The following is a 24,945-nucleotide window of genomic DNA, read 5'->3' on the forward strand; positions in this document are numbered from 1 at the left end:
GAGTTCACTCTCCTCCAGCTCACAGCTCTCATCTCTCTGAGTGGAATAAACAGCACTTTGCTCCCGAGTCATCAGGAGTGCTGGCAGATCCTTTCAGAGCTCGGCCTCGGGAACAGCTTTACACCGGCGCTGATGGCACCCTGAAAGGGACACGATGAGAGGTCACTGCTGGTACCAGCCCTGCGGGACCCCGAGGCTCAGGAGGGCGCTTCCAGCTCTGGCTGCGCTCTCCCCGCTGCCCAGAGGTGCGGCAGCAGCTGCGGAGACAAGCGCAGCCTCCGGCAGCTCTCCGGTGCCCGCAGCCGCGGCCCCTGGGGCTCCGCAGCCGCTGCAGCCCAGCTCCGTGCCGGGACGGGCGCTGCTGGCCCGGGGCAGCTGCGGCTCGGAGTCCGCCTGCCGAGGGGCAAGAACCAGCAGCTCGGGGCTGCTCTCCACAGTGCCCCGCATTCCCTGCCCCGGCTCCTTGGAGCCCGGGGACACCGAGCGCCGGCACGGCCGCTGGGGCTCCCTGCCTGTGAGCACGGAGCGGCTCCTGGCACAGAGGGCAGCGCCGAGAAGCCTCGGCCCCGCAGCAGGCAGGATGCGGCTTTGGGCTCTGAGGCACGTTCAAGTTCATCCCGTGCCAGCCCAGACACGGGTGGCACGGACACCTCCCGCCCGAGCAGCAGCCCCAAGCCCGATGTCGCACGGCCGGGAACTGTCCCGGGCATGGAGCAGCCGCCTCCGTCCTACCGAGAGAAGCCAGGATGAGCCATCGCTGCCGCGGCACCGGCTCGTCCCCGGGGGTCTAGGCAAGGAGGAGACCGCGGGCAGCCGCTCCCTCCGCGATCTCAGCGCAGGGGGACACGGGGGAAGCTGGCACAAGGAACTCGCCAGAACCCCCCGGCCCTCACCGCTGCCCTCTCTGCCCGCAGCGAGCCACGAGCTGGGGCAGCACCGACCTCGGGTCGCACCTGGGCTGGAGCCGCCTCCGAGCTCCGCCGCCGGCTCGCCGGGCTCCGGGTGCCACCGCCGCCGCTCCCATCCCGGCCAGACTCCGCGGGCACTGCGGCCGACTTGAGCGGGGAGGAGCGGGGGGACGAGAGGAGCGAGCGAAGGGCCGGGCAGGGCGCCTCATGGAAACCACCGGAGCGAATTTGCTTTCTTTTACCAAAGTGACTCCCGGCGACGTATTAGGAGCCAGGGTCAGAGGCATATGCAGAAGCAGAAGCCACGCGAGGAGAGGAGTCAGGTCACTCCTGTCCAGCAAAAACCTTGCTAAGAAAAAGGGCCCCACGCCTTTGAAGCTGGTGACGAACCGCAGCCCCGGGGAAGCTGCTCTTGGGGGTCTCTACAGTGAATCACCGCGGGGATTCTTGGGCTGGGCTGGGCCTGGCCAGGTGCTCAGAGCCAGCAAAACCGCTCTGCGCCTCTCCTCCTTCGCCTATAGACAACAGAAGACAGCAAGAAAACCTTTCGTTTCCACAGTGAGTTTTTAACCATCATGCTCACACCTCAAGGACCCGTAGAAACCATTCTATTGTCAAGAAAGGAAAAGCTTCCAGGATATTTTTCATTTCAGCAGGAGCCTAAGGAAGCCCTCAGCAGCAGGAGATTGGGATAACTGCAAGGCTGGTTTCTGGAGCAGAGGGAGCAGGGTTTGCTCCTCGAAGCCAGACCTTCACCCACAGCAGCCAGAAAGTAGAAAAAGAAGGATACAACAAAGCCTTAAGTGGGGAACGAGTTATCAAGGGTTTTATAAGGAAAGAACAAGGTCTGGGAAACAGGACCTGGAAGGAGACAGAGGAAGGAAAACGGGAGGCAGCTGAGGCCACTTCAGATTCGAACAGAAAAGAGAGAAGAGAAGGGAAGAAGAAATTCTAAACTCTAATGCAGCCGGCACAGCCGCTTTGGTCCCTGCCCGTGAACACGCAGAGGCTCCGGGCACAGAGCGCAGCGCCACCGCCGCCGCCATCGCGCCTCTCCTCCCCGGAAGCGGAGCGCTTCGGGCCCCGGCGCGATGAAGGCGCTGCGGCGGCCGGCGCTGCCCGAGGACGCGGTGCGGTACCGTCTGTTGGCGGCGGCGGGCCCGGGCGGCGAGGCGCTGCTGCGGCTGAGCTGGCCCTGGTGCGCTTCGCCCCGCTCCTGGCCGCCTGCCTGTGGCAGCGGCAGCCGTTCGGTCTGCGCTACGTGCGGCGCCGCGGTGAGCCGGGAGCGGGCCGGGAGGCACGGCGGGAGGAGCGTCCGAGCGGGGGGACTCTGAGGAGGACCCTGTAATAAGAAGGGGCAAGGAGACCTGCTCCTTTTGAATGCCTTTATTAAGTGATCAGCCCTGGGGGGCCAAGGGGTCGCGCACACCACCACTGCTCCCTTTGGCGACACAGAGGAGGAGAGAGACAGTTTTGCTTCGCAGTAGAACTGGGGCTTCCATCCTCACGGGCGTGCCTAGGAATAGAACTCTGACTCGCTGTCTAGGGTCCTCATTCTGGTCCAGTTCCAGCAAATTCCCGGTGACACCCAAAAACTTGCTGGCAGAGTAGGAGAACCCTCCGCCAACATGGCTCATAGCTTGGCTTGTTGAATTCCTCCTTGGTTTTACTGCCCTTTGGTTTGAGTTCTTAGAATGTCTCTTCATTTGCATATTTCCCAGGAATGTTATCAGGCGCCATCTTAGGGAGCAGGGGAAGCACTGCCCGACTGGGGGCAACAAAGATATCAGTAAGGTAGGGGATTAAAAGTTTAACATGCAACAACTATTAACATTCTTAACTGTTTAACGCTTCTAATTGTATCAACTTACGAACGTATTCCCAACAGTTACAGTTTCAATTTAACATTTAACACCTCTGATTAAATCAACCTCCGAACTTGTTCATAACAACCCGACGGCTGGGAACTGGGAGAGTGTATGGGGGACCCTGGGGCCAGAAACCGGGAGCGTGTGAGGGGGAACTGGGGCATGTGAGGGAGATTCGGTGGGCTCGAACCGGGAGCGTGTGACGGGAACCGGGAGCGTGTGAGGGGCACCCGGCGGCTTCCCCGACTCTCGGTGTCACAGCACGGGTTAACCCAGTGAGGCATCTGGTGCCGCCTCCCTGCTGCAGCAGGGCCATCCCCGAGCACAGGACACAAGACTCTGGCAGCAGGGTCTGGGATATCCCCAGTGAGGGAGACTCCGCAGCCTGTGTGGACAATCTGTTCCTGGGCATGGCGTTGCTGAGCCGCCTCTCCTCTCTCTGCCCCATGCAGGCGAGAGTCCGGCGCCCTTGGGCGGCACCACGGTGTTCGGGGATAACGTGGAGGATGAGTGGTTCACTGTGTACCTGCTGCGGGAGATCACCAGGGAGTTCCCGGGGCTGGCAGCCAGGTGAGGCGGGTGCTGCCGAGCTGCTTTTGTGGGAGGGCTGCCAAGGGGCAGTGCCTGTGCTCTGAGGGTCCTGTCTTACCATTGCCCATGCCTGGAGGTGTTTCCCCATCCCATGCAGGTTGGAAGTGTCCAAGGGCAGGTTGGATGGGGCTGGGAGCAGCTTGGGCTAGTGGAAGGTGTGCCTGCCTGTGGCAAGGGTGTTGGAACCAGGTGTAGATCTTTAAGGTCTCTTCTAACCTAAGCCTTTTCATGGGTTTATGAATATTTAAAAATCGCCCTGCTGACATGGATTCAGGAGTGTGCTGTTGTGTTCTGCCAGGCTTTTCCTGCTAAATTTCCAATTTCTCCTTGGCCAGGATTGATGACAACAATGGAGAGTTTCTCTTGCTAGAAGCTGCTGTTTTTCTGTCAAAGTGGCTGAATTCTGAGAACAGTTAAAACAGGGTGAGTAAAACTTGTGTACAGTTGGCCAGGGGGACCCAGTGGCCTTTTCTGTAGCAGCTGGAGTTTTCTCTTGCACTTCTAGCCAAGTGGTCTGACTGCCTCTGAAAATCCAGAGTGCTGTCTGTTCCTTACTGTTGCTCCCTTCAGGAGCACTCCTGTATCCTGTATCCAACTGAGTTTTCTAGCTCTGCTAGAACCACTTGCTTTTTTGTTTGTTTGTTTTTACCATATTGTGGAGTGTTTAGGCCAGAGGATTTGCTGTCATCAGAGCAGGGAATGCTGAGGGCTGGAGTGTTGCTATCTCAGTAAAGACACAGGCTTTGTCTGGTACAGGTGAAATAATGAGCAGACACCTTCACCTGGATATGAATGGTTGCTAATGGCAGTGGATTAAAATGGAGATCATTAATTTGGTCATTAGCAAAAAATTGTTTTTCCCCTACTCCAAGATTCTTAAAAGGGCTGGAACACAACACCAAACTTGATTGCAAGTGTGTACCTGGAGTGTCAGGCTCATATTTTCCTTTTGTTTGAGGGAACAGACAGAGTGAGGGAGTTGGGAACGTTGCATTCAGGGCTTTTCTTAGGATCAGGAACCAGCAGAGGTCGCATGTGGCACCTGAAATAATGCTTTTTAATGCCTGTGATCTTCTGAAGGAGTTAGGTTATGCTGGTTCTCCTGAAGCACTTCTCTTGTTGAAGAGAAACATGGGATTATTGTTGTTAAGGAAATAAGATGTATTTGACGAAACTTGTTGCAGTTAAAATAGGGATTTTTCCTGGTTGGATCGTGGTCTCTGGCATCTCAAGCCACTTTTTTAGAAAAGCTGTGCTGCTTCCTGTATTGGTTCTCTATTTGTACTTGAAGGAGAAGGATTATTTCAAGGTGAAGCAGTGTGTCTGTGGCTTTTGAACATTCCAGGGAAAATACTTTTAACCCTTGAACTTGTGTGAGGAGTTGCAGAAGGGCAAGACCTTGAATCCTTATCTCTGTGTAAAATGAATTGATGTGTTTAAAGGGGATGTGTGCAGTTTGTTCCCCTTTGAAAGGAATTTATTTTGGAAATTAAAAAGAAAAAAAGCAAGATCTGGTGATTGATTAATTCATCTAAAGCAAGGGGAGAAATATACTTGAATGAAGAAAACCACCATGTGATTGTGTGAGGTGTAGCTGATCTCGCTGGTTCCCATTTCATTTCCACCCCTCTAGAGTTAAATGTTCTTCGAGATCCATACATAACATCAGGGACCTGTCTGGGCCCATGCAAGTGTAATTTTTATGTGTGTGCGTGGTTTTTGTGAGTTCTGGGGATTTTGGTGAGGTTCTGTGGGTTTTTTTAAAGATGCCTTTGACTACTTCTTTGAAGTTAATAAATTGGACATAAAATGAGTACTTGTTTGAAGGTTATAAAATTGGACAACTTTATGGAAATTCTTAGGTAATATCCTTTAATATACTTCAGTTATAGGAATGTCCCTTTGCTGTATTGAGTTCCAAGTGTACATGGCACAGACCAACGTTGGGAGAAGTTTCAGCAGCCACAGGAGAGGGGTGAGTGTGCCTTGGGCTCTGATTTGCAGCAGTGATTTCCAGGCAGGAAATTGCTGCACGTGGCCATTCTGAGTGACGGGATCAGAACCTTCCCACGTGCAAGCAAAGTGTGCTGGACCTGCCCCATCGTATGTTATTCTAAGCTTGGAAGTAAGTCTTGGAAAAGATGAGCAAATTCCATTTCCCTGTTATTAGTAGTAGGGCAAGCAGCTGCAACTTCACTTGTGAGTTCCTGTAGTAGTTTTCTCCCATAGGAAGCTGAGCCAGGACTCAGCAACACTTTGTGTCCTTCTATTGGAACTTAACCTGGGTGATGGACAGTGGTGATTTTCAGCTGGCATGAGCATTTGGTGTCTGAATTCCTGTCTGTCAAGACTCAGGAGTGTACTGGACTTTGTTGGCTGCAGAATTGTTGTTTCTTTTCTCCTGTGGTTTGCCTTTTTTTTTTTTCCCTTTAAATCTGCTCATGCAATTTGATGAACCTTTCTCTTTGTACTCACTGCAGGCAAGTTCTGTTGGAGCAGCCCCATGTGAGAATGCTGGCCCTGATTCTGGAGCTGAGGCTGCTGAGCTGGCACCTCTGGATGTGGACATGAACCTGGTGGCAAACCTGCTGGAGTCCTACAGTGCCCAGGCTGGCCCGGCAGGACCCACCTCGAACATTTTACAGAGCCTGGGGGTGAATTTACCTGAGAGCACAGAGCTCTCTGGCAGCTGAGCAAGGCAGGGAGAGGCTTTGGACAGGACATGGCTGGTGGGGAGATGGAGCACAGACAGACGAGCAGGATGTGGAAGAAGAGGCCAAAGGTTTTAATTTGAGCATTCTGTTCATTATGTGTCACTTCAGCAGAGTGAATTTACCTGCAAAAGCTTCTGTTTGACACTGGCTTGGGTGGAAATGAGATTTTCCCAGTTCTAACACAATTTCAGAAAACTGGAAAATGATGTTGAATGAATGACTGACATGAGGTTTTCTTTTATTACAACACCTCTCTTCCATTTTTCCAATCAGTGATCCAATTTGCCACATGTCTAAAATGTCCTTTTACCCATTGCTGAGTGGGTTCAATATCTGGGGAGCAGTTCTTGTTCTGAAAATGCTGCTGCCTTCAGGGGGAGCTGGGGAAATAGCACATTGCAGGAAGAGTCTCAGGGATTTGGGAACTCTGTTGAAATGTTGGGCAGACATTTAATCCTTGCCAAGAGCACGATGCTGCATTGTGAGAACTTGTGACAATTCTGTAAGAGCCTGTTCCTTATTTAGCACAAGGATTTGAAGAGCCATTGAATCAAATGTGTAAATATTGGCCAGAGGTATTTTTTAAATTTATCTCAGTAAAAACAAATACACCTTGATTACTGAATCTTTTTGAAGGTATGCATAACTTCCTCAGTGCAGTATCAGTTCTTGGAGTGAAAGTTCATTGTTCATTTTCTGAATGAATTCCATTATTGCTGAATGTTGGTATCATGCCAGCAGTAGCTGTGTGTGAGCCCAGGGTGAGCAGTTTTGGGGTTTTTTTCAGTGAAAATGTGGCTGGAAGGCATGCAGCGTGCTGCTTTCATGTGGAATGAAAAATCTATTTCAAATATGACAACTTTAGTTTCAACAAAAGAAATTTGAAATAAAATACATAGAAATTCTTGATATACAGACACCAGCAATGCAGTCCAATGCCAGGTCCAAATCAGCTTCTCAATTTCTCTTTATTTCTTTTTCATTCAGCAATTAATCACTTGTCCTCCACTGATGTTGAGTAATTTACTTTGCAGCAGTTCAGGGAGAGCACTGGCAGGTTGGACAGGGATTAGAGATGGACAGCAAGAGCTGGGAAGTGTGAAGAAGGTTCTGCTGAATTTCAAGGAATTTGGATTGCTGAGAGGTGAGAGACTCAGACAAATCTGTGGTGGAAAAATGGGGTTAACAGAGGTGTTTTAATTGAGGCAGGAATAATGAGCAGTTAGTGGTGGAAAACAGAGGTACTTGAACCTTGGGAAGGGTTGGTGTTAGACCAGGGAAGGTAATTAACACTGAAACTACATAAAATTCTCCACTGATGAGTAGTTAGATCAAGTTTAAATACTTTAAAACATATTGAGTTGAAGAACATGATCACATTGAGCTGCTCTGTGGCCTGTGCTGTACAAAAGGTCCAAAGAGATGGAAGGGCTCCCTTAGTGCATGAGGAGAACTCCTGAGCTGAGGGTCAGAACAAAGCTGCTCTTTTGGAAACACTCCAGCTGATGTTGCTGCTTGGATAATCTGACTTTTCCATCAGTGGGGCTGGGATTTCTCTGGGGCTGTGCTCATCCCAACTATTTCCATTTGTTCAGCAGCTTCACAGTGGAGCCCTGCAAGGCTCTGGGATTGCTCCCAGGAGAGTTTGCCATGGCAGGAGAAGCATTTCCATGCTGCCACTTCCACTGCTTTGAGGTGACACACGAGGCATCTCCACTTTTAATTCTGAGAGTGTTTTTAGGGAAGGAAGCCTGATGGAATTAATTAGGGAAGACAGGTGGTATGTGGTTCTCTTTCAATGGATTTCTGTCAAAGTGTGTTCTGAAGTTGTTTAACTGGGTAATTTTCCCTTATTGTCTGTGTTTCAACTGGGGGAATCCCCATTCACCTGCAGGGTTAAGGGTATCAGCTGAAAGAAACCCTGCCTTGGCCATTATTTCAGGGGCATCAATGGATGGGGAATCCCCATTTTCTTGCTGAAATAGATCAGGGAACACCCTTTATGATGGGATTTGATAGGTTTGAAATGAGAGCAAACCTTCAATTTTTATCATCTTTCAGTGTAAATTGTCAAGGAATATCTGTTGTGGCTAATTTTTTAGAGTTTAAATTGGTAGAAACCCCCACTGATTCCATCATTTGAGGGATTTATATTGAGGGGCAAAAAAAGGGCTGGAAAAAAAAGGCGGCACAAAACGGCAGCAAAAAAAAAAAAAAAGAAAAAAATGTTGTTAGAAGAGGGTGTGAGAAGAAAGTAGCAGAAAAGAAAGGCAGAAGAAAAAAATGGAGGGGAAAAATGGGGCAAAATAAGTTGTTAAAAAAGGGCAGCAAAAAGCAGGAAAAATGGGACAAAAAATGGGCAAAGAAAAAGGCAGCAGAAAAAGGGGGGAAGAGTGAAAAATGGAGATGGCCTAATGGTGAAAAGGTGGCCTTTAGGTAGCAGGAAAGCTCTAGAAAGGTGAGGAGAAAAGAGGGCGAAACATGAGTGGAAAAAGGATGGGAAATATGAGGGGAAAAAGAGCAGGACTCCCAGAGATACCCCCACACCTCAGGCCCCCTCCCAAATCCCACAGACACCCCCACGTAGCCCCAAGAGAGCCCCTGCAGACCCCACAGACACCTGGGCCTGGATTCCTGCTGCAGGAACACTCAGGAATAAGTTGGCTCCTTGCAGCGGGATGGAAACAACCACCAGGGGATGTTTCCTTCTTTTTTCATTGGTGAGGGTTATTTACCTTAGCTGCAGTTATAAGGCCAAATAGTTTTGGAATATATTCTAGTTTAATCTAGCTGTCCTCCATGCTACACACTCAGAGCAGCCATATTTAACTGTCATATGATGTGTGAATTTGCTTCTGTCCCTATCCCAAATGTCATCCTTCCTGGTCTTTCAGCTTCTTTTTAATATGCTAGTAAATCTTCTGCGTCCCTGTGCAGTATTGCCATGGGTAAAAACACCAGAGAGCACTACCTAAAGGCTGCTACCTCCAGCTGAGCACAGGCACCAGTGGGAAAGGATGTTATATCAGCATTTTCTGGCCCTGTGCTGATACTGCTCTCCCTGGGAGGGAGCTGGGAAATCTGTATTTCTGCGCCTGTGCTCTTCCTCACGTTTGTCACGTTTAGCTGATGCCAAACCCCAGTTTCCCCACTGTAATGATGACTCTGGACATCTCTGAGTGTACCTGCTGGCCTTGGAAATGCCACTGATGGTTATCAAGACAGGAAAAGGCAAGTCCCACCATTTCCGTGTGCAAACGGAATCGTGTGGCCTTCCCTCAGCTCAGCTCTTTTAGTGGCAGCAGTCGGTGGCCACTCCTGGTGCAGTTCTGTTATCATTTTTTCTTATGCCATTCTATTTTATTCCCTTCACAATTCCCACCCTTTCCCGTTCCTCACTTCTTAACCAGCATTGCCCCAATGGTCCCTCGGTGCAGCTCTTTCAGAGAACAGGGCCCGTCCCAACAGGCGGCTGCTGCAGCCAGGGCAGGGGCAGGGCAAGGCACATCACAATTCTGGTGGTGTTCAGAGTATGTTGACTTTTGCAGTTCAGGCAGATCAAACGAATCCCAATTGTCAGTGAGTTCCACCGCCTGCTATTTCTCCCCTGTTTTCCTGCATGGATTTGCCAGTTCTTCCTTTCCTCCCACAGAGCTGGAAAGCAAAATGCCCGCGGGCCCCATGGCTCCCTGCCGCCTTCCACCGCTCCAGCCTTGTCCCTCTTTCTCTCCCCTTTCCTTGGCGCCACTTTTTCCCTCCTCCTTCTCTCTCTGCCAGCAAAGACATTTCAGCCACTGGCACCGGCTGCCTCCTTTCCCTCGCTCCCATTTTGCCCACTCTGAACTCCCGGAGCCGCCAGCCTGCGGAGCCAGAGCCGCCGTGGTACTGGGTAATGGTGCAGGGAATGATGGCAGGGATTCTTGGGCTGGGCCAGGCCAGGTGCCCGGGGCCAGCAAAAGCGCTCTGTGCCTCTCCTGCTGCCCCTGGGCAGGCAACAGAAACACAGCAGGAAAGGCTCGGGGCTCTCAATAAAGGCAGCCAGAGAGCTCTCACCCATCATGGGTAGAATAGGCCCGGACTGGGAAATTAAATGTAATTTAATTTATTCTCAAACAAATCAGAGCAAGGGAATGAGATGTACGCCAAATCCTAAAAATGCACCTTCTCCACACTGTTCTCTCCTTTCTGGGCTTTATTTTCTCCCCAGGTCCCTTCCTCCCTCTTTCCCACACAGTTGCACAGAGGGATGGGGGTTACAGTCCCATCCTGTCACTGCTTCTCCCTCCGAGAGAAAAATCCTTGTCCTGCTCCAGCCTGGGATTCCTCCCACAGGAGGACAGTTAAGATCCTTCACAGCAGACAGACAGACAGACAGACAGCAGACTGTTCTCCACACTCAGGTGCCTGATGCTGAAAGTCAGATTCCGGCTCAGCACATGTCAGCGGTTCTTCCTTCTCTTCCAAAGACAGTCCAAAATTGTCACATTCAGACCAGTTTGTGATGATTTCCAAAAGGCCAGGCAGATTTGGATTTCCCATTAAAACTTGTTGTGTCATGATGGCAATGCACTCACGCCAGGCAGCATCGATGGCAGGATGGATTGGAGAGACTTTTCCTTTGCACCCCCAGCCCAGCGCTGGCACTGGGGATGAAGAGGCACTGAGGTGACCCTGAGAGGAAGTGCAAGGCACAGGGTGCAGCTGAGGAAGGGCAGCCCTGTGCTGGGCTCAGAGGTGAAGCTGGCACTGCCCAGCGTGGAGAAGGTCCTTTCTGCAGCCCCTGTTACAGGGGACCTTGGGCCTTGCTGCAGACATATAGCCGCCGAGTTGAGCAGTTGTCACTCCTCAATCCATCATCAGCCAGGTACACACAGTCAGAATTGCCAAGGACAGGAACCCTGTAGGCAGGAGCAGAGCCAGCGCCGGTTGCCAGGGAGAACACCTTGTGTCCCTGTCCCCCCAGGCCCTGCCCGGCTCCCCGGCACTCACCGGGAGCTGTAGCTGCTGCCGTCCTCCCACTGCAGGCGCTCGCCCCGTCTGCGCAGCCCGAGCCAGAAATCGCCGTTCCCGCGGAGGCGGAAGAGCAAATCCTGCCCAGGAGAGAGGAGTGGGAGCTGCCCCGGCCCCTCGGGGGGGACACGTGCCCGGGGCTGCCCCCGCCCGCCGGGGCTCCTTCCCTGCAAGGCCCCGGCCCGGGGCTGCAGCCCCGGCCCTACGAGCACCGAGCCCGGCCCAGGAGCACCCCCAGGCTCCCCTCAGCCACCCCGCACCGCCCGCAGCCCCTCACTCACCATGGCCTCCTCATCCTTCAGAATGGCCAGGGAGGCATTGAGCTTGGAGCACCGTTCCTGAGCCTGCTCCCAGGTGCCGTAATCCTGTGACAAGCAGTAGCAGACACGCTTGCTGTCCTCCCAGTCAGGGGGACAGTCCTGCAAACTCGCACGTGTACCTGGAACCTGTTTTGCTGGAGAGGGAAGAGGAGAAGGTCTGAGCATTCCCCTCTGCAGGGAGCCCGCTCTGCCCCGAGGGGCTGGGCCCAGGCTGCTGGCCCTCCCTTACCTGACTGCACAGCCAAGGCCACCCCCAAAGCCAGCACCAGCCCCAGGAGCAGCAGAATCAGCAGCGCCGCGCCCACGGGATGGGACCTGAACCATTGACCTGGAGCAGGAAAGAGCTGCTGGCTGCCAGAAGCAGAGCCGGCCCTGCAATCTGCTCAGCCCATGGCCAGGGAGCAGAGCAGGGAGCCCTGAGCCAGTGTGGCCCTCACTCAGCTGGCAGCCAGAGAGCCAAGAGCCTGGACACAGCCAGGGACACAGCTGTGGGGACAGGCTGCAGCAGGAGAACTGCACAGCCTTGGGGGCAGCTGGGGCTCTTGTTTCCAGCCACTCAAGGGGCCCAGCACAGCACGAGGCTTCTTCCAGACATCGGGAAACAGCCACACACCTGCCAGCTCTGTGCTTGGGAGCTGACTCTGTCCTCTAGGGGACACCTCCCTAGAGGCCACAGGGGTGGCCCTGCACTCACCCAGCAATCTTCTGAGGTTCCTTTTGTCTTCTTTATTGGCTGCTGATTTGCCCTGGGGACCCAGGGGCTCCCTCACACTCCCATCCCTGGTGCAGAATCCATTCTCCACATCTGCACTCTCTGCACGCTCACAAGTGACATTCCCCTGCTTATGCCAAGTGACTTCCTGCACCCCAGGCAAGAGTTCAACCTCGGCTGCTGGTCCCTCCTGGAGATCCTGGGGCTCATTTGCAGATCCATGAATGGAGCAGAATTTACTCTCCTCCTTCTCACAGTTGGCATCTGTTTCCCTGGAACAATCAGCACCTTCCTTCGGGGAGTTCAGGAGTGCTGGCAAAGCCTTTGGGAGCTCGGCCTCGGGAACAGCTTTACACCAGCGGTCATGGCACCCTGGAAGGGACACGATGAGAGGTCACTGCTAGTACCGGCCCTGCGGGACCCCGAGGCTCAGGAGGGCGCTGCCAGCTCTGGCTGCGCTCTCCCCGCTGCCCAGAGGTGCGGCAGCAGCTGCGGAGACAAGCGCAGCCTCCGGCAGCTCTCCGGTGCCCGCAGCCGCGGCCCCTGGGGCTCTGCAGCCGCTGCAGCCCAGCTCCGTGCCGGGACGGGCGCTGAGAGCGCCTGCGAGCTGCCGGCTGCTGCTGGCCCGGGGCAGCTGCGGCTCGGAGTCCGCCTGCCGAGGGGCAAGAAGCAGCTGCCCCGGGCTGCTCACCACTGTGCCCCGCATTCCCTGCCCCGGCATGGCCGCTGTGGCTTCCTGCCTGTGTGAAAAATGACCTGGTAATTTTGGCTTTCACATTTTTGTATGAGCCTATGCATGTTCTTAGTGATTATAACTATTTAGAAATAGTACAAATCATAACTATTTCTAGCTGGATGTTAGTAAATATAATCTATCAGCTTAGGTATGCACTGTATTGCTCATAGAAATAGTAGTGTAATCAATATAATATCTATGGAAATATTTGTGTGATGTATGTACTGTGTTATAGATTGGAGCAAAATTTCAGATGTGAAAAAGTGTTTTGTGTGACTAAAAACAGTGTAAGGCTATCCACTGACCAACAAGTTCAAAAGATAAAACAACAGTTACAGTAACCAGAGCACCAGAGAAAAATTAGAGACTACCACGTTAAAATTAAGGACAACATACTAAAATCCTATCCAAGAATGTAAAATAGTAAGATGGAGATACAAAAGAAATAAAATATATTGATCTGACACCCAGGATGTCATACAGATAAGAGTGTGAAGAAGTCAGACAAAAGAGTTCCCAAAACATCCCAAAGTTCTGAAAAACGTCTGAATAAGTCATTAAATACATGAATATGCATGTCTCTCAAGGATGTAACGTTGTATAAATAACATTTGTCTGTATACCCCATGAGTTCTTTCACTGTTGACCAGGAGCACCCAGCGCTGGAAATATTATACCTTTTTTATCCGATTCCTATTACAACCATTAATTTTACCGACCTTTCAAAAGCACTGAATTCTGCATTCCACACCTGTGAATGGGAGAACCTGCCACAAGCCAACCCCCCCCCGCCCCCGCCGCCCTCTCAGCCCGCGGCGAGGCGCCACCGCCCGCGGGTCTCACCAGGGCTGGAGCCGCCTCCGAGCTCCGCCGCCGCGCCAGGCTCCGGGTGCTGCCGCTGCCCCGCCATGAAACTCGGGAGCCCACCGCCGCTCGCGTCCCAGCTGGACCAACACGGCGCGGCCGCCGCCATACTGACAACAACCGCTCAAGAGCAGTGATTGGAGCGGGAGATCGCTGTGGCCGAGCTTTGGCCAATCAGCGAGCGCGGTCGCAGCTCGGCTTCCGCCGCACGGCACCGCCCCTCGCTGCCGCCGAGCCTCTCCCCCCTGCCCGGACTCGGCTTTCCCCGCCCAGCCCCTCGCTGCCGCCGAGCCTCTCCCCCCTCCCCGGACTCGGCTTTGCCCGCCCAGCCCCTCGCTGCCGCCGAGCCTCTCCCCCCTGCCCGGGCTCGGCTTTGCCCGCCCAGCCCCTCGCTGCCGCCGAGCCTCTCCCCCCTGCCCGGGCTCGGCTTTGCCCGCCCAGCCCCTCGCTGCCGCCGAGCCTCTCCCCCCTCGCCGGGCTCGGCTTTGCCCGGCGCGGCACGGCGGCTCCGGCTGGCCCCGGGCGAACACATTCCCCCACCGTGGCTCCCTAAGCCTGCGGCGGGGCGAATCCCTGACATCTGCCGGAAGGCCTCTGACTGCCCCTGATTGCTGAAGCCTCACGCACCGTGTGTTAGAATGCCTTAAAGAAGTGTTGAAATGCTTTTTAAAGTTAATTTTGTGTTTTTCGCAAACTCTGATTTCTCTGAGAATTGTTACTGGAGAGATTCAAAGCGGTAAATGCAGTGCCTCATTATCATGCGCAGCATAACACAATCTAATTTCTTTATCAGAAATGCTGATAACATTTACCATTTGGTATTACACTAAATACAATCTCGAGAAGCTCCCGGTTTGCTGGACACTGCCAGATTCTGCATTGTTGTTTCTTTCAGTCCAATTATGCTGTAAAACGTCTTAGTGAAGTTATGGTTCCATAAAATTTGCAGCTACCATGAGTTTTTCTCAATGTTAAATTACATTGGGTCACCGTATTTATGACACTTTTCTAATCCCTCCAGTAAATCCATCATGCTGTTATTTTAGCCACACTTGGCTCACATTTTCAGTGCCTTTTGGTAATAATAGCAGCAGAATAAGTTACATTTTATAGTACCCAGAACTTTTATGGATATTGATTATTAGCTCGATTACATTTTATTTGAATATGATTTTAGTGTTGGTAAGATTAAGCAAAGTTAGATATGAGTAATCTTAACTAATGTTTTATTACTCCATTAAGTTAATTTTTTAAGAGTCATTTATGTGAAGGTGGATTTCTGTCAGGTTTGAGTGTTGAGTGTTACATTTGGACAAGGTTAAGTTTCAGTCTTCCCTTTAAGCCATTTCATGTTCTATTCCAATTTCATTAAGATCAGCTTTTATTTAGTATTAAAGATGTTAACTTTAAGTTCCTTTAAGTGCACCTCTAATGCCACTGAGGTGACACTGAATTCCACTGCAATTAATTTTAAGGCCTAAGTTAATTTTGTTTAAATATGTTTGTCTACACTGCAAGATGTGGTTGTTTTCTTCTAGAGATAAGACAGATCCAGCTGAAACAGCTGTGATGAAACACTGATAAACACCTGCTTTTGGATAGAAGCAGATACAGTTTGTTGGGCCCTTGATCCTCTCACAGATTGCACAGGTGTCAGGGCTGCACTGCCTGACAGGATCATTCATTGTCATCTCTTCTGGTTTATCTTCCATAGGTAACACAGCAGAGTGGGGGTTGTTCTGCATTATGGCTGTTATCCATTGTCAGCTGTTCAGTGTTTCACTGGTATGGATCCAGGAATGCTGGAAGAATATTGTCTCCAATTCCTGAGACAGTCCCTGCTGATCTATTGGTTCCATCATGTGAATTCACTCATTTTTATAACAGGCATTATCCATAAGGTATCATTACCTTATTGATAACTGGCTTTCCATGAACTTTGACAGACCTTTGTGTCACTATCTACAGACACATGTCCCTTTGGGATCTCTCTGCTTTGTTGCCCAGCTGCAGGTGCATCTCTCTGACCAGGCTGTCTGCAGCTGTTCCCTGCACTGCCTGCTCAGCCTTTGGTCCCTTCTCTTGTTCCAGCAGGGTTGCTGTGCCTTGACCCAGGGCTGTCTCATGATTTTCCTGTGTTTTCAGAGCTCCAGGAAAAGATCTCTGGGCTCTGTCAAAAGCCTCATCTGAGCTGAAGTCCTGTGGTCTTTCCCGACCCTTTTGTGACACATCCTCATGGGACAGGGCTGTGCCCTGCTGAGGGCAAGGCAGCTTCTGCTCTGTGGGGATCAGACACAGCCCCAGGTATTCTCACAGGAGCACTCCAGCAGTTTGCTGTGTTTGGGCCATCTCAGAGCTGCTGTTATTGAGAGATTTGTTTTTAAGGTATGTGAGGGGGACCCTCCCAATGAGGGTCTGGGCTCTGGACAGGCCCTGGCTCTACCTGGCTGGAAAATTGCCAACAAACCCAGATGTTTTCTGCCTCAGAACTCGATTCAAGTCTCTTGGACTTGGCAATTTGACCCTCTAATAATAGGACAGCTGGATCAGTTTTTAGAGTGAGCTTGGACACCTTTCCTGGGAATGGCTCTCCAGGTCCTCCCTGAAATGAGGTTTGGCAGCTGCTGCAGCCTCTGGGTGATGGTGCAGTGTTTAACACACTGATAATCATCCAATTTCACATGTGTGATTAATTACATGAATTATCTGACTTTTTCTTGATTATTGTCAGTTTCTTGTATCACTGCATATATTGTTTTGTTTTGATGTTCTCTTCATGTTCATAGTAAGAGACATGCATGTTATTTTTAAAACAAAAGGAAAGGGGAATTGGCTCCTAAAGAATGTCTGAACAATGCAATATTTGTACTAAACATATTTCTAACTGCTTTTCTGTAAGTGTCACAGTGAGGGTGGCTGTGACAAACCTCTCTGGTTCCCTGACTTCAGGCAAGGGTGGTGAAAATGAAAAGGAGAGGGTTCGATGGAGCTGCCCCGAAAGCCAATTAGATCTCACACTGTGCCAGCTGGTAATCTTATAAAATCCTTTAAATATATAATCCTATACAGAAATATAGATATATTTATCCTATATATAAAATCATATAAAATATGAGCTGTGCAATAAAGATGAGCCTTTTCTGGATGAAGAAAGGGAATCCCAGCTGTTTGTACTGTGACAAATCAAGGGGGATTTTTCCTCAATTTAGCCTCTTAAAACAAGGGGAAATGCTGTCTCCTTCTCATTTTCGCTCAACAAAGACCATTCTGGGGGCTTTTGGACATCTTTGCCTTCAAATGGAGGGTCCCCCTCGATGGAACTCTTACAGTGGCACATCAAGAAGTTCCTCTCAAGGGAAGCCCTTTCAGACCAGGGACAGCCGTGTTTGCTCTCAGGTTGAACCTGAAGATGATGAAAATGGGGCTCTTTCCTTCAATTCAAACAGTGCAATAAAGATATTCTCCTTCCATTTAAACATGAAAATAATGGCAAGCAGTGATTGCCTGATAAGGGAGACACCCAAAATGATGAAAAAGTTGTGTTTTCCTTCAACTGAAACCCTTCCAATCACGGGTGAATGGGGATCCTCCCCAGTTACATCACAATTACAGAAAAGCTTTCCCCCCTCCATTTCGATCCCTTTTCTTCTTGTAATCCCCCATTTTTGGGGGCACTGGGAGGGACCGGGGGCACTTCCCCCTCCTCACTGGTCACCCCTGGGGCTGCTGCACCTTGCAGAGTGCTGAGGAGTTCCCTCCCAGTTCCCTGCCAGTATCCCTCTTGCTGGCAAGCCCCGGGAGGGATGGGGAGAGCACTGGGCAGGAGCTGGGAGCATTATTCCTTCCCAGAGCTCCTGATATCCCTCCCAGGGCTCCTTCTTGGTCACTCCCGCTGCTCCCACTCTCCCTCCCAGTTCCCTCCTGGCATTCCCTGTGCTCCCAGTTCCCTCCCAGTGTTACAGGATCTCTCCCAGTGTCCCAGTGCTCCCAGCGGCGAAGCACTGGGGGCACAGCGTGGTCTGCTCTTGAAGAGGCAAGGCTTGAGCTGTCAGGAGAGAAACCCCGGCTGGAAAAGCATTCCCTGCAGAGGAAGGTGTCTCCCCGCTCTGACCACAGAGGGAGCTCAGTCTCCGCTGTTGACTCCAAACCCTTCAGGCTCCGAGTCCGAGTGCCCGAAACTGGCTCGGCCCCACTTCCCAGCGCCCTGCTCAGAGCTCACACGGCTGGGGGGGCAGTGCAGATTAAATCATTAATGCTCCTGGGCACTGCTTTAGCTCTGACCTACACACTGTTCCACAGGAACAAAACCCCTAACGAGGGTGGGTTTCTCTTGCTGGCACAGGAAGCGAAGGAGAAATCTGACAGGAATATTCTTCATCATTCTGCCCAGGCTCTGTCAAACACTCCAGCTCCTGCACCTCGGGAAATAACGAGTGGCTTCTAAGAAGTGACTTTGATGTCAGTGAGCAGGTTATTATGGATTAATCTCACACTGGAAAGCAGTCTTCACACCCTACTGCTCTTTGCATCACCCAGAGAGTTTGGGAGCTGCTGCCTGGTGAGCTCCTGAGTTGTATCTTCCTTGTCAATCTCATCTGCCCCTTGTTTATTGTAAAAACATAAACGAAATGCAGAGAGCATTGGCCCAGGGTCTCAGGACTTGCATATATCTTCCAAAGAAAGGGAAAAAAAGAGTGTTTCTCCCAAACCACAGAGTTAAAAAGTTCATGTTATCTACATATATTTTTAAAAGGAAAAGAGGGAGAGTAAAATATCAATTACTGTGCCAGTCGGGCTCCAGCCTTTTTCTGGTCTCTCACTTGTAGCATCTCTAAGGATACTTTAAAAGAAAAAAAAAAAGAAAATAAAAACAAACAAAAATACCCCATTTAATTTAAGCTGAAGGAGAAACAATATGGCTGCCGGCTTGTGGCACTCCAGTGTCCCAGTTCCAGTAAGGGAACTCATCCCCTCTACAGTTACAAGCCAGATCCCAAAGTCCTGAGCATCAGCTTTCAGCTTTTGGAACACTCAACTGTAAGAAAAGCTGCTGGGGAGGGCCATGCTCCAGGCACATCTGTGGGGATTCCTCTATCCAGCTCTCTGAGCTCAGCTCGTGTCTTTTCCTCTCCTGGCTGGCTTTGGCTCATGCATTTCCTGAGGGGCTGGCCCTGCACTGATCAGAGCATGCACTGACCATCAGACAAACAGCTTCTGGCACTGTGGGTCTGTCCTAAATGGAGCATTTCCCAAAGGAATTCCAGTGTCTTAATTTCATTAAAAATGGCTTTCAAAGGAACCTGGTTTAATGCACTCCTTTTCTAAACAAGGAGTGCACAACGCTCCTGCACTCCCTGCCAGGGTCATTCTTTGAGCCTTGCAGAAAGGCTTTAAAGCAGCACAGAGCTTGGTAAGCACCAACAACCTAATCCAAAATTCAAATCAATACCATGGGCAGAGCCTGACTTTAAAACCTGTTATAAAACTGAACTAAAGAGCAGTTGCATTACCAATTGACAAGATGAGAAAGGTTTCCTTAGCAGTTGTTGAGAGGACAAAGTAAGGGAGAGAACAGAGCCTGGAGTGGGGGAAAGAAGGGGAAAACCTTCATTTGCAAGGTGGGGTTTTAACCGTCATGCTCACATCAGAAGGACTTGCAGAGACCTTCTAACCTCAAGAAAGGAAAAGGTCCCAGGACATTTCTCATTTCAGCAAGAGCCTAAGGAAGCCTTCAGCAGCAGGAGATTGGGATGACTGTTAGGATGGTTTCTGGAGCAGGGTGTGCTCCTCCACCACCAGCAGCAGCCAGAAGGGAGAAAAACAAGGATCCAACAAAGCCTGAAGTGGGGAACGGGTTATCAAGGGTTTTATAAGGAAAGAACAAGGCCTGGGAACAGGACCTGGAAGGTGAGAGAGGAAAGAAAACAGGAGGCAGCTGAGGTCTCTTCAGATTTTGAAACAAAAAGGGAGGAAATTAAATGGAGGCAGCAAGAAAAAGATGGCACTAAATTCTAACGCCGCCGGCACGGCCGCTGGGGCTCCCTCCCTGCCTGTGAGCACGGAGCGGCTCCTGGCACAGAGGGCAGCGCCGAGAAGCCTCGGTCCCGGAGCAGGCAGGATGCGGCGCTTTCTGCCCGCACTGGGCGCCTGCAGCGCTTCGGGCTCTGAGGCACCTTCAAGTTCATCCCGTGCCAGCCCAGACATGGGTGGCACGGACACCTCCCGGCCGAGCAGCGGTCCCCAGCCCGGTGCCGCACCGCCGGGAACTGTCCCGGGCACGGAGCCGCCGCCTCCGTCCTACCGACAGCAGCCGGGATGACCCCTCGCTGCCGCGGCACCGGCTCGTCCCCGGGGGTCTAGGAAAGGAGGAGACCGCGGGCAGCCGCTCCCTCCGCGATCTCAGCGCAGGAGGGACACGGGGGAAGCTGGCACAAGGAACTCGACAGAAGCCCCCGCCCCTTAGCGCGGCCCCCTCCGCCCGCAGCGAGCCCCGAGCTGGGGCAGCATCGACCGACCGCGGGTCCCACCTGGGCTGGAACTGCCTCGCGGCTCCGTCGCCGCCTCTGCTCTCTGGGCACTCGAGCTGGTGCCGCAGGGTGCCGAGGGCGCTGTGGGAGGGCCTTTTGGCCCTTTTGACCAATCAGCGTGCGAGGAAACAGTGAGGGACGGTTAGCAGACGTGGTCAGAGGCAGCGGCCGTCATGGCAATCACCCGAGTGCTTTTGATTACTTGTACCAAAGTGACTCCCGAGCCATAGTGGGAGACAGAACCACGGGCATATTGAGAAGCAGAAGCCGCGCGCAGGGAGGAGTCAGTTCACTCCTGTCCTGTAAAAACCTTGCTAAGAAAAAGTACCCCATGCTGTTGGCGCGGGTCGAGAACAACAGCCCCAGGAAGCCGCTTCTGGGAGCTCTCAACAGTGAATTACAGCAGGGATTCCTGGGCTGGACCAGGCCCGGTGCCCGCTCTGTACCTCTCATCTTACCCCCGGCCCGGCCGCTCCATGAGGGCCCCTCACACGGCCTGCGAGCTGCCGGCTGCTGCTGGCCCGGGGCAGCTGCGGCTCGGAGTCCGCCTGCCGAGGGGCAAGAAGCAGCGGCCCCGGGCTGCTCACCATTGTGCCCCGCATTCCCTGCCTCGGCACCTTGGAGCCCGGGCACACCGAGCGCCGGCACGGCCGCTGGGCTCCCTGCCCGTGAAGACGGAGGAACGCGGCACAATAAACTCGCCAGAAGCCCCCCGCCCCTCACCTCGGCCCCCTCCGCCCGCAGCGAGCCCCGAACTCGGGCACAACCGACGGCGGGTCGAACCTGGACTGAAGCTGTCGCCGACGTCCACCGCCAGCTCTCCGCGCGCCGCGACCCCTGCTCCCCGGGCACTCGAGCTGGTGGTGCCGCAGGCTGCCGAGGGCGGAGTTTGAGCTGCTTTCGGCCGATGTGACAAATCAGCGTGCGGGGAGGCAGCGAGGAGCGGTGACGAGAGGGGGATGGGGGAACAGCGAGCGGGGGAGGGGATCGGAAAGGCAAGGCCGGATGAGTCATGGAAATCCCTTGTGTGGTTTTCTGGGTTTGTTTTGTTGCACCAAAGTGACTTCTGGCGCCATATTGGGAGCCAGAGCCAGGGACATATTCAGAAGGAGGAGCCACGCGAGGAAGTCAGTGAGATCACTCCTGTCCTGCAAAAACCTTGCTATGGAAAAGGGCCCCACCCTGTTGACGCTGATAGAGAAACGCAGCCCCAGGAAAGCGGCTTCTGGGGCTTTCAACAGTGAATTACGGCAGGGATTCTTGGGCTGGGATGGGCCAGGCCAGGTGCCTGGTGTCACCAAAACCGCTCGGGCCTCTCCTCTCCCCCCGGGCCCGGCCGCCTCATGGCAGCCCCTCACATGGCCTGCGAGCTGCCGGCTGCTGCTGGCCCGGGGCAGCTGCGGCTCGGAGTCCGCCTGCCGAGGGGCAAGAACCAGCGGCCCAGGGCTGCTCACCACTGTGCCCCGCATTCCCTGCCCTGGCGCCTTGGAGCCCGGGCACACCGAGCGCCGGCACGGCCGCTGGGGCTCCCTCCCTGCCTGTGAGCACGGAGCGGCTCCTGGCACAGAGGGCAGCGCCGAGAAGCCTCGGTCCCGGAGCAGGCAGGATGCGGCGCTTTCTGCCCGCACTGGGCGCCTGCAGCGCTTTGGGCTCTGAGGCACCTTCAAGTTCATCCCGTGCCAGCCCAGACATGGGTGGCACGGACACCTCCCGGCCGAGCAGCGGCCCCCAGCCCGGTGCCGCACCGCCGGGAACTGTCCCGGGCACGGAGCCGCCGCCTCCGTCCTACCGACAGCAGCCGGGATGACCCCTCGCTGCCGCGGCACCGGCTCGTCCCCGGGGGTCTAGGAAAGGAGGAGACCGCGGGCAGCCGCTCCCTCCGCGATCTCAGCGCAGGAGGGACACGGGGGAAGCTGGCACAAGGAACTCGACAGAAGCCCCCGCCCCTTAGCGCGGCCCCCTCCGCCCGCAGCGAGCCCCGAGCTGGGGCAGCATCGACCGACCGCGGGTCCCACCTGGGCTGGAACTGCCTCGCGGCTCCGTCGCCGCCTCTGCTCTCTGGGCACTCGAGCTGGTGCCGCAGGGTGCCGAGGGCGCTGTGGGAGGGCCTTTTGGCCCTTTTGACCAATCAGCGTGCGAGGAAACAGTGAGGGACGGTTAGCAGACGTGGTCAGAGGCAGCGGCCGTCATGGCAATCACCCGAGTGCTTTTGATTACTTGTACCAAAGTGACTCCCGAGCCATAGTGGGAGACAGAACCACGGGCATATTGAGAAGCAGAAGCCGCGCGCAGGGAGGAGTCAGTTCACTCCTGTCCTGTAAAAACCTTGCTAAGAAAAAGTACCCCATGCTGTTGGCGCGGGTCGAGAACAACAGCCCCAGGAAGCCGCTTCTGGGAGCTCTCAACAGTGAATTACAGCAGGGATTCCTGGGCTGGACCAGGCCCGGTGCCCGCTCTGTACCTCTCATCTTACCCCCGGCCCGGCCGCTCCATGAGGGCCCCTCACACGGCCTGCGAGCTGCCGGCTGCTGCTGGCCCGGGGCAGCTGCGGCTCGGAGTCCGCCTGCCGAGGGGCAAGAAGCAGCGGCCCCGGGCTGCTCACCATTGTGCCCCGCATTCCCTGCCTCGGCACCTTGGAGCCCGGGCACACCGAGCGCCGGCACGGCCGCTGGGCTCCCTGCCCGTGAAGACGGAGGAACGCGGCACAATAAACTCGCCAGAAGCCCCCCGCCCCTCACCTCGGCCCCCTCCGCCCGCAGCGAGCCCCGAACTCGGGCACAACCGACGGCGGGTCGAACCTGGACTGAAGCTGTCGCCGACGTCCACCGCCAGCTCTCCGCGCGCCGCGACCCCTGCTCCCCGGGCACTCGAGCTGGTGCCGCAGGCTGCCGAGGGCGGAGTTTGAGCTGCTTTCGGCCGATGTGACAAATCAGCGTGCGGGGAGGCAGCGAGGAGCGGTGACGAGAGGGGGATGGGGGAACAGCGAGCGGGGGAGGGGACCGGAAAGGCAAGGCCGGATGAGTCATGGAAATGGCCCGTCTGGTTTTCTGGGTTTGTTTTGTTGCACCAAAGTGACATTTGGCGCCATATTGGGAGCCACAGCCAGGGACATATTCAGAAGGAGGAGCCACGCGAGGAGGGCAGTGAGATCACTCCTGTCCTGCGAAAACCTTGCTATGGAAAAGGGCCCTACTCTGTTGACGCTGATAGAGAAACGCAGCCCCAGGAAAGCGGCTTCTGGGGCTTTCAACAGTGAATTACGGCAGGGATTCTTGGGCTGGGATGGGCCAGGCCAGGTGCCTGGTGTCACCAAAACCGCTCGGGCCTCTCCTCTCCCCCCGGGCCCGGCCGCCTCATGGCAGCCCCTCACATGGCCTGCGAGCTGCCGGCTGCTGCTGGCCCGGGGCAGCTGCGGCTCGGAGTCCGCCTGCCGAGGGGCAAGAACCAGCGGCCCCGGGCTGCTCACCACTGTGCCCCGCATTCCCTGCCCCGGAGCCTTGGAGCCCGGGCACACCGAGCGCCGGCACGGCCGCTGGGGCTCCCTCCCTGCCTGTGAGCACGGAGCGGCTCCTGGCACAGAGGGCAGCGCCGAGAAGCCTCGGTCCCGGAGCAGGCAGGATGCGGCGCTTTCTGCCCGCACTCGGCGCCTGCAGCGCTTTGCGCTCTGAGGCACGTTCAAGTTCATCCCGTGCCAGCCCAGACACGGGGTCCGGGTGCCGCCGCCCCTGCGGAATGACCCGAACGCGCCGCCCGCCGCCGCTCCCATCCCGGCCAGACTCCGCGGGCACTCGGGCTGGTGCCGCCGCAGCTCGGGGCTGTCGGTGTGGGAGGTTTTGGCTCATCAGAGTGCGGCAATGATCCCGAGCAGTGTGGGAGCAGCGAGCGGGGCGGCAAAGCGAGTAGCGCGCCGCGGGGGCACCGACTTTCGTGTCCCGAAAAAAGCGTGCTAAGGAAAAGGGCCCCACTCGGTTGGAGCCAGTGAAGAAGCGCAGCTCCGGGGAAGCCCCTTCTGGAACTCTCAGCAGTGAATTCTCATAGGGATTCTTGGGCTGGGCTGGGCCAGGCCAGGTGCCCGGGGCCGGCAAAAGCGCTCTGTGCCTCTCCTGCTGCCCCTGGGCAGGCAACAGAACACAGCAGGAAAGGCTCGGGGGTCTCAATAAAGGCAGCCAGAAATCTTTCACCCATCATGGGCACAACAGGCTCCGACTGCAGAAATTAAATTTAATTGAATTTATTATCAAACAGAGCAAGAGAATGAGATGTACGCCAAATTCTAAAAATGCACCTTCTCCACGCTCTTCTCTCCCTCCTGGGCTTCACTTGATCCCCGATTCCCTCCCTCCAGAAGGAGCTGACTGTCAAAACTTTGGGTGGGGCTGAGGGCATAAAAGGCAGAGCATCCATTCTGTAAATGAGCATGTGGCCGACAGTCACAGAGACCCCCAGTACTGTAATTTTTCATGATTCAGTCAATTGTAGTATGTGTTTGTTAAGGTTAATTAACTTTAAAATTTTAAAAGTGAGTGTTACTTCTCACATCTTTAAAGGACAATCCAAAAGTCTCACCTTCAGACCAGTTTGTGATGATTTCCAGGAGCCCAGGGCAATTTAGATTTCCAATCAAGCTTGTTGTAGAATGTTATAAATAACAAATATAGGTATTGGCTTTCACATTCATGTATTACTTTTGCTTTG

At 53.9% G+C, this 24,945-nt stretch overlaps 2 protein-coding genes across 19 annotated transcripts in view; both read right to left on the reverse strand.

The window, feature by feature from the left end:
• Window positions 1-1,016, reverse strand: part of LOC132329666 (C-type lectin domain family 2 member B-like) — a 245,048-nt gene extending 244,032 nt beyond the window's left edge. For all 3 annotated transcript variants that reach the window (XM_059850948.1, XM_059850947.1, XM_059850941.1), the window contains exon 1: window positions 954-1,016. The gene's annotated coding sequence lies outside the window, so the exon portion shown is untranslated. The remainder of the gene's footprint in view (window positions 1-953) is intronic.
• LOC132329664 (C-type lectin domain family 2 member D-related protein-like) overlaps window positions 1-23,343 on the reverse strand; it is a 44,689-nt gene extending 21,346 nt beyond the window's left edge. For 10 of the 16 annotated variants that reach the window (XM_059850932.1, XM_059850931.1, XM_059850937.1 and 7 more), the window contains exons 1-2: window positions 23,049-23,343; window positions 12,106-12,495 (exon numbers count right to left, since the gene is read on the reverse strand). In XM_059850932.1, the coding sequence (XP_059706915.1) occupies window positions 12,106-12,495; window positions 23,049-23,328 (670 nt within the window). In that variant the 5' untranslated portion in view covers window positions 23,329-23,343. Of the gene's footprint in view, window positions 1-10,167; window positions 10,980-11,070; window positions 11,172-11,372; window positions 11,546-11,640; window positions 11,740-12,105; window positions 12,496-13,702; window positions 13,869-23,048 lie in introns of those variants that run through there. The other 6 variants (XM_059850923.1, XM_059850920.1, XM_059850926.1 and 3 more) reach the window with 4 other exon arrangements.
• Between the last annotated feature and the right edge of the window lie 1,602 nt (window positions 23,344-24,945).

Source organism: Haemorhous mexicanus, chromosome 7 (assembly GCF_027477595.1).
Source record: "Haemorhous mexicanus isolate bHaeMex1 chromosome 7, bHaeMex1.pri, whole genome shotgun sequence".
NCBI classification, from domain to species: Eukaryota; Metazoa; Chordata; class Aves; order Passeriformes; family Fringillidae; genus Haemorhous; species Haemorhous mexicanus.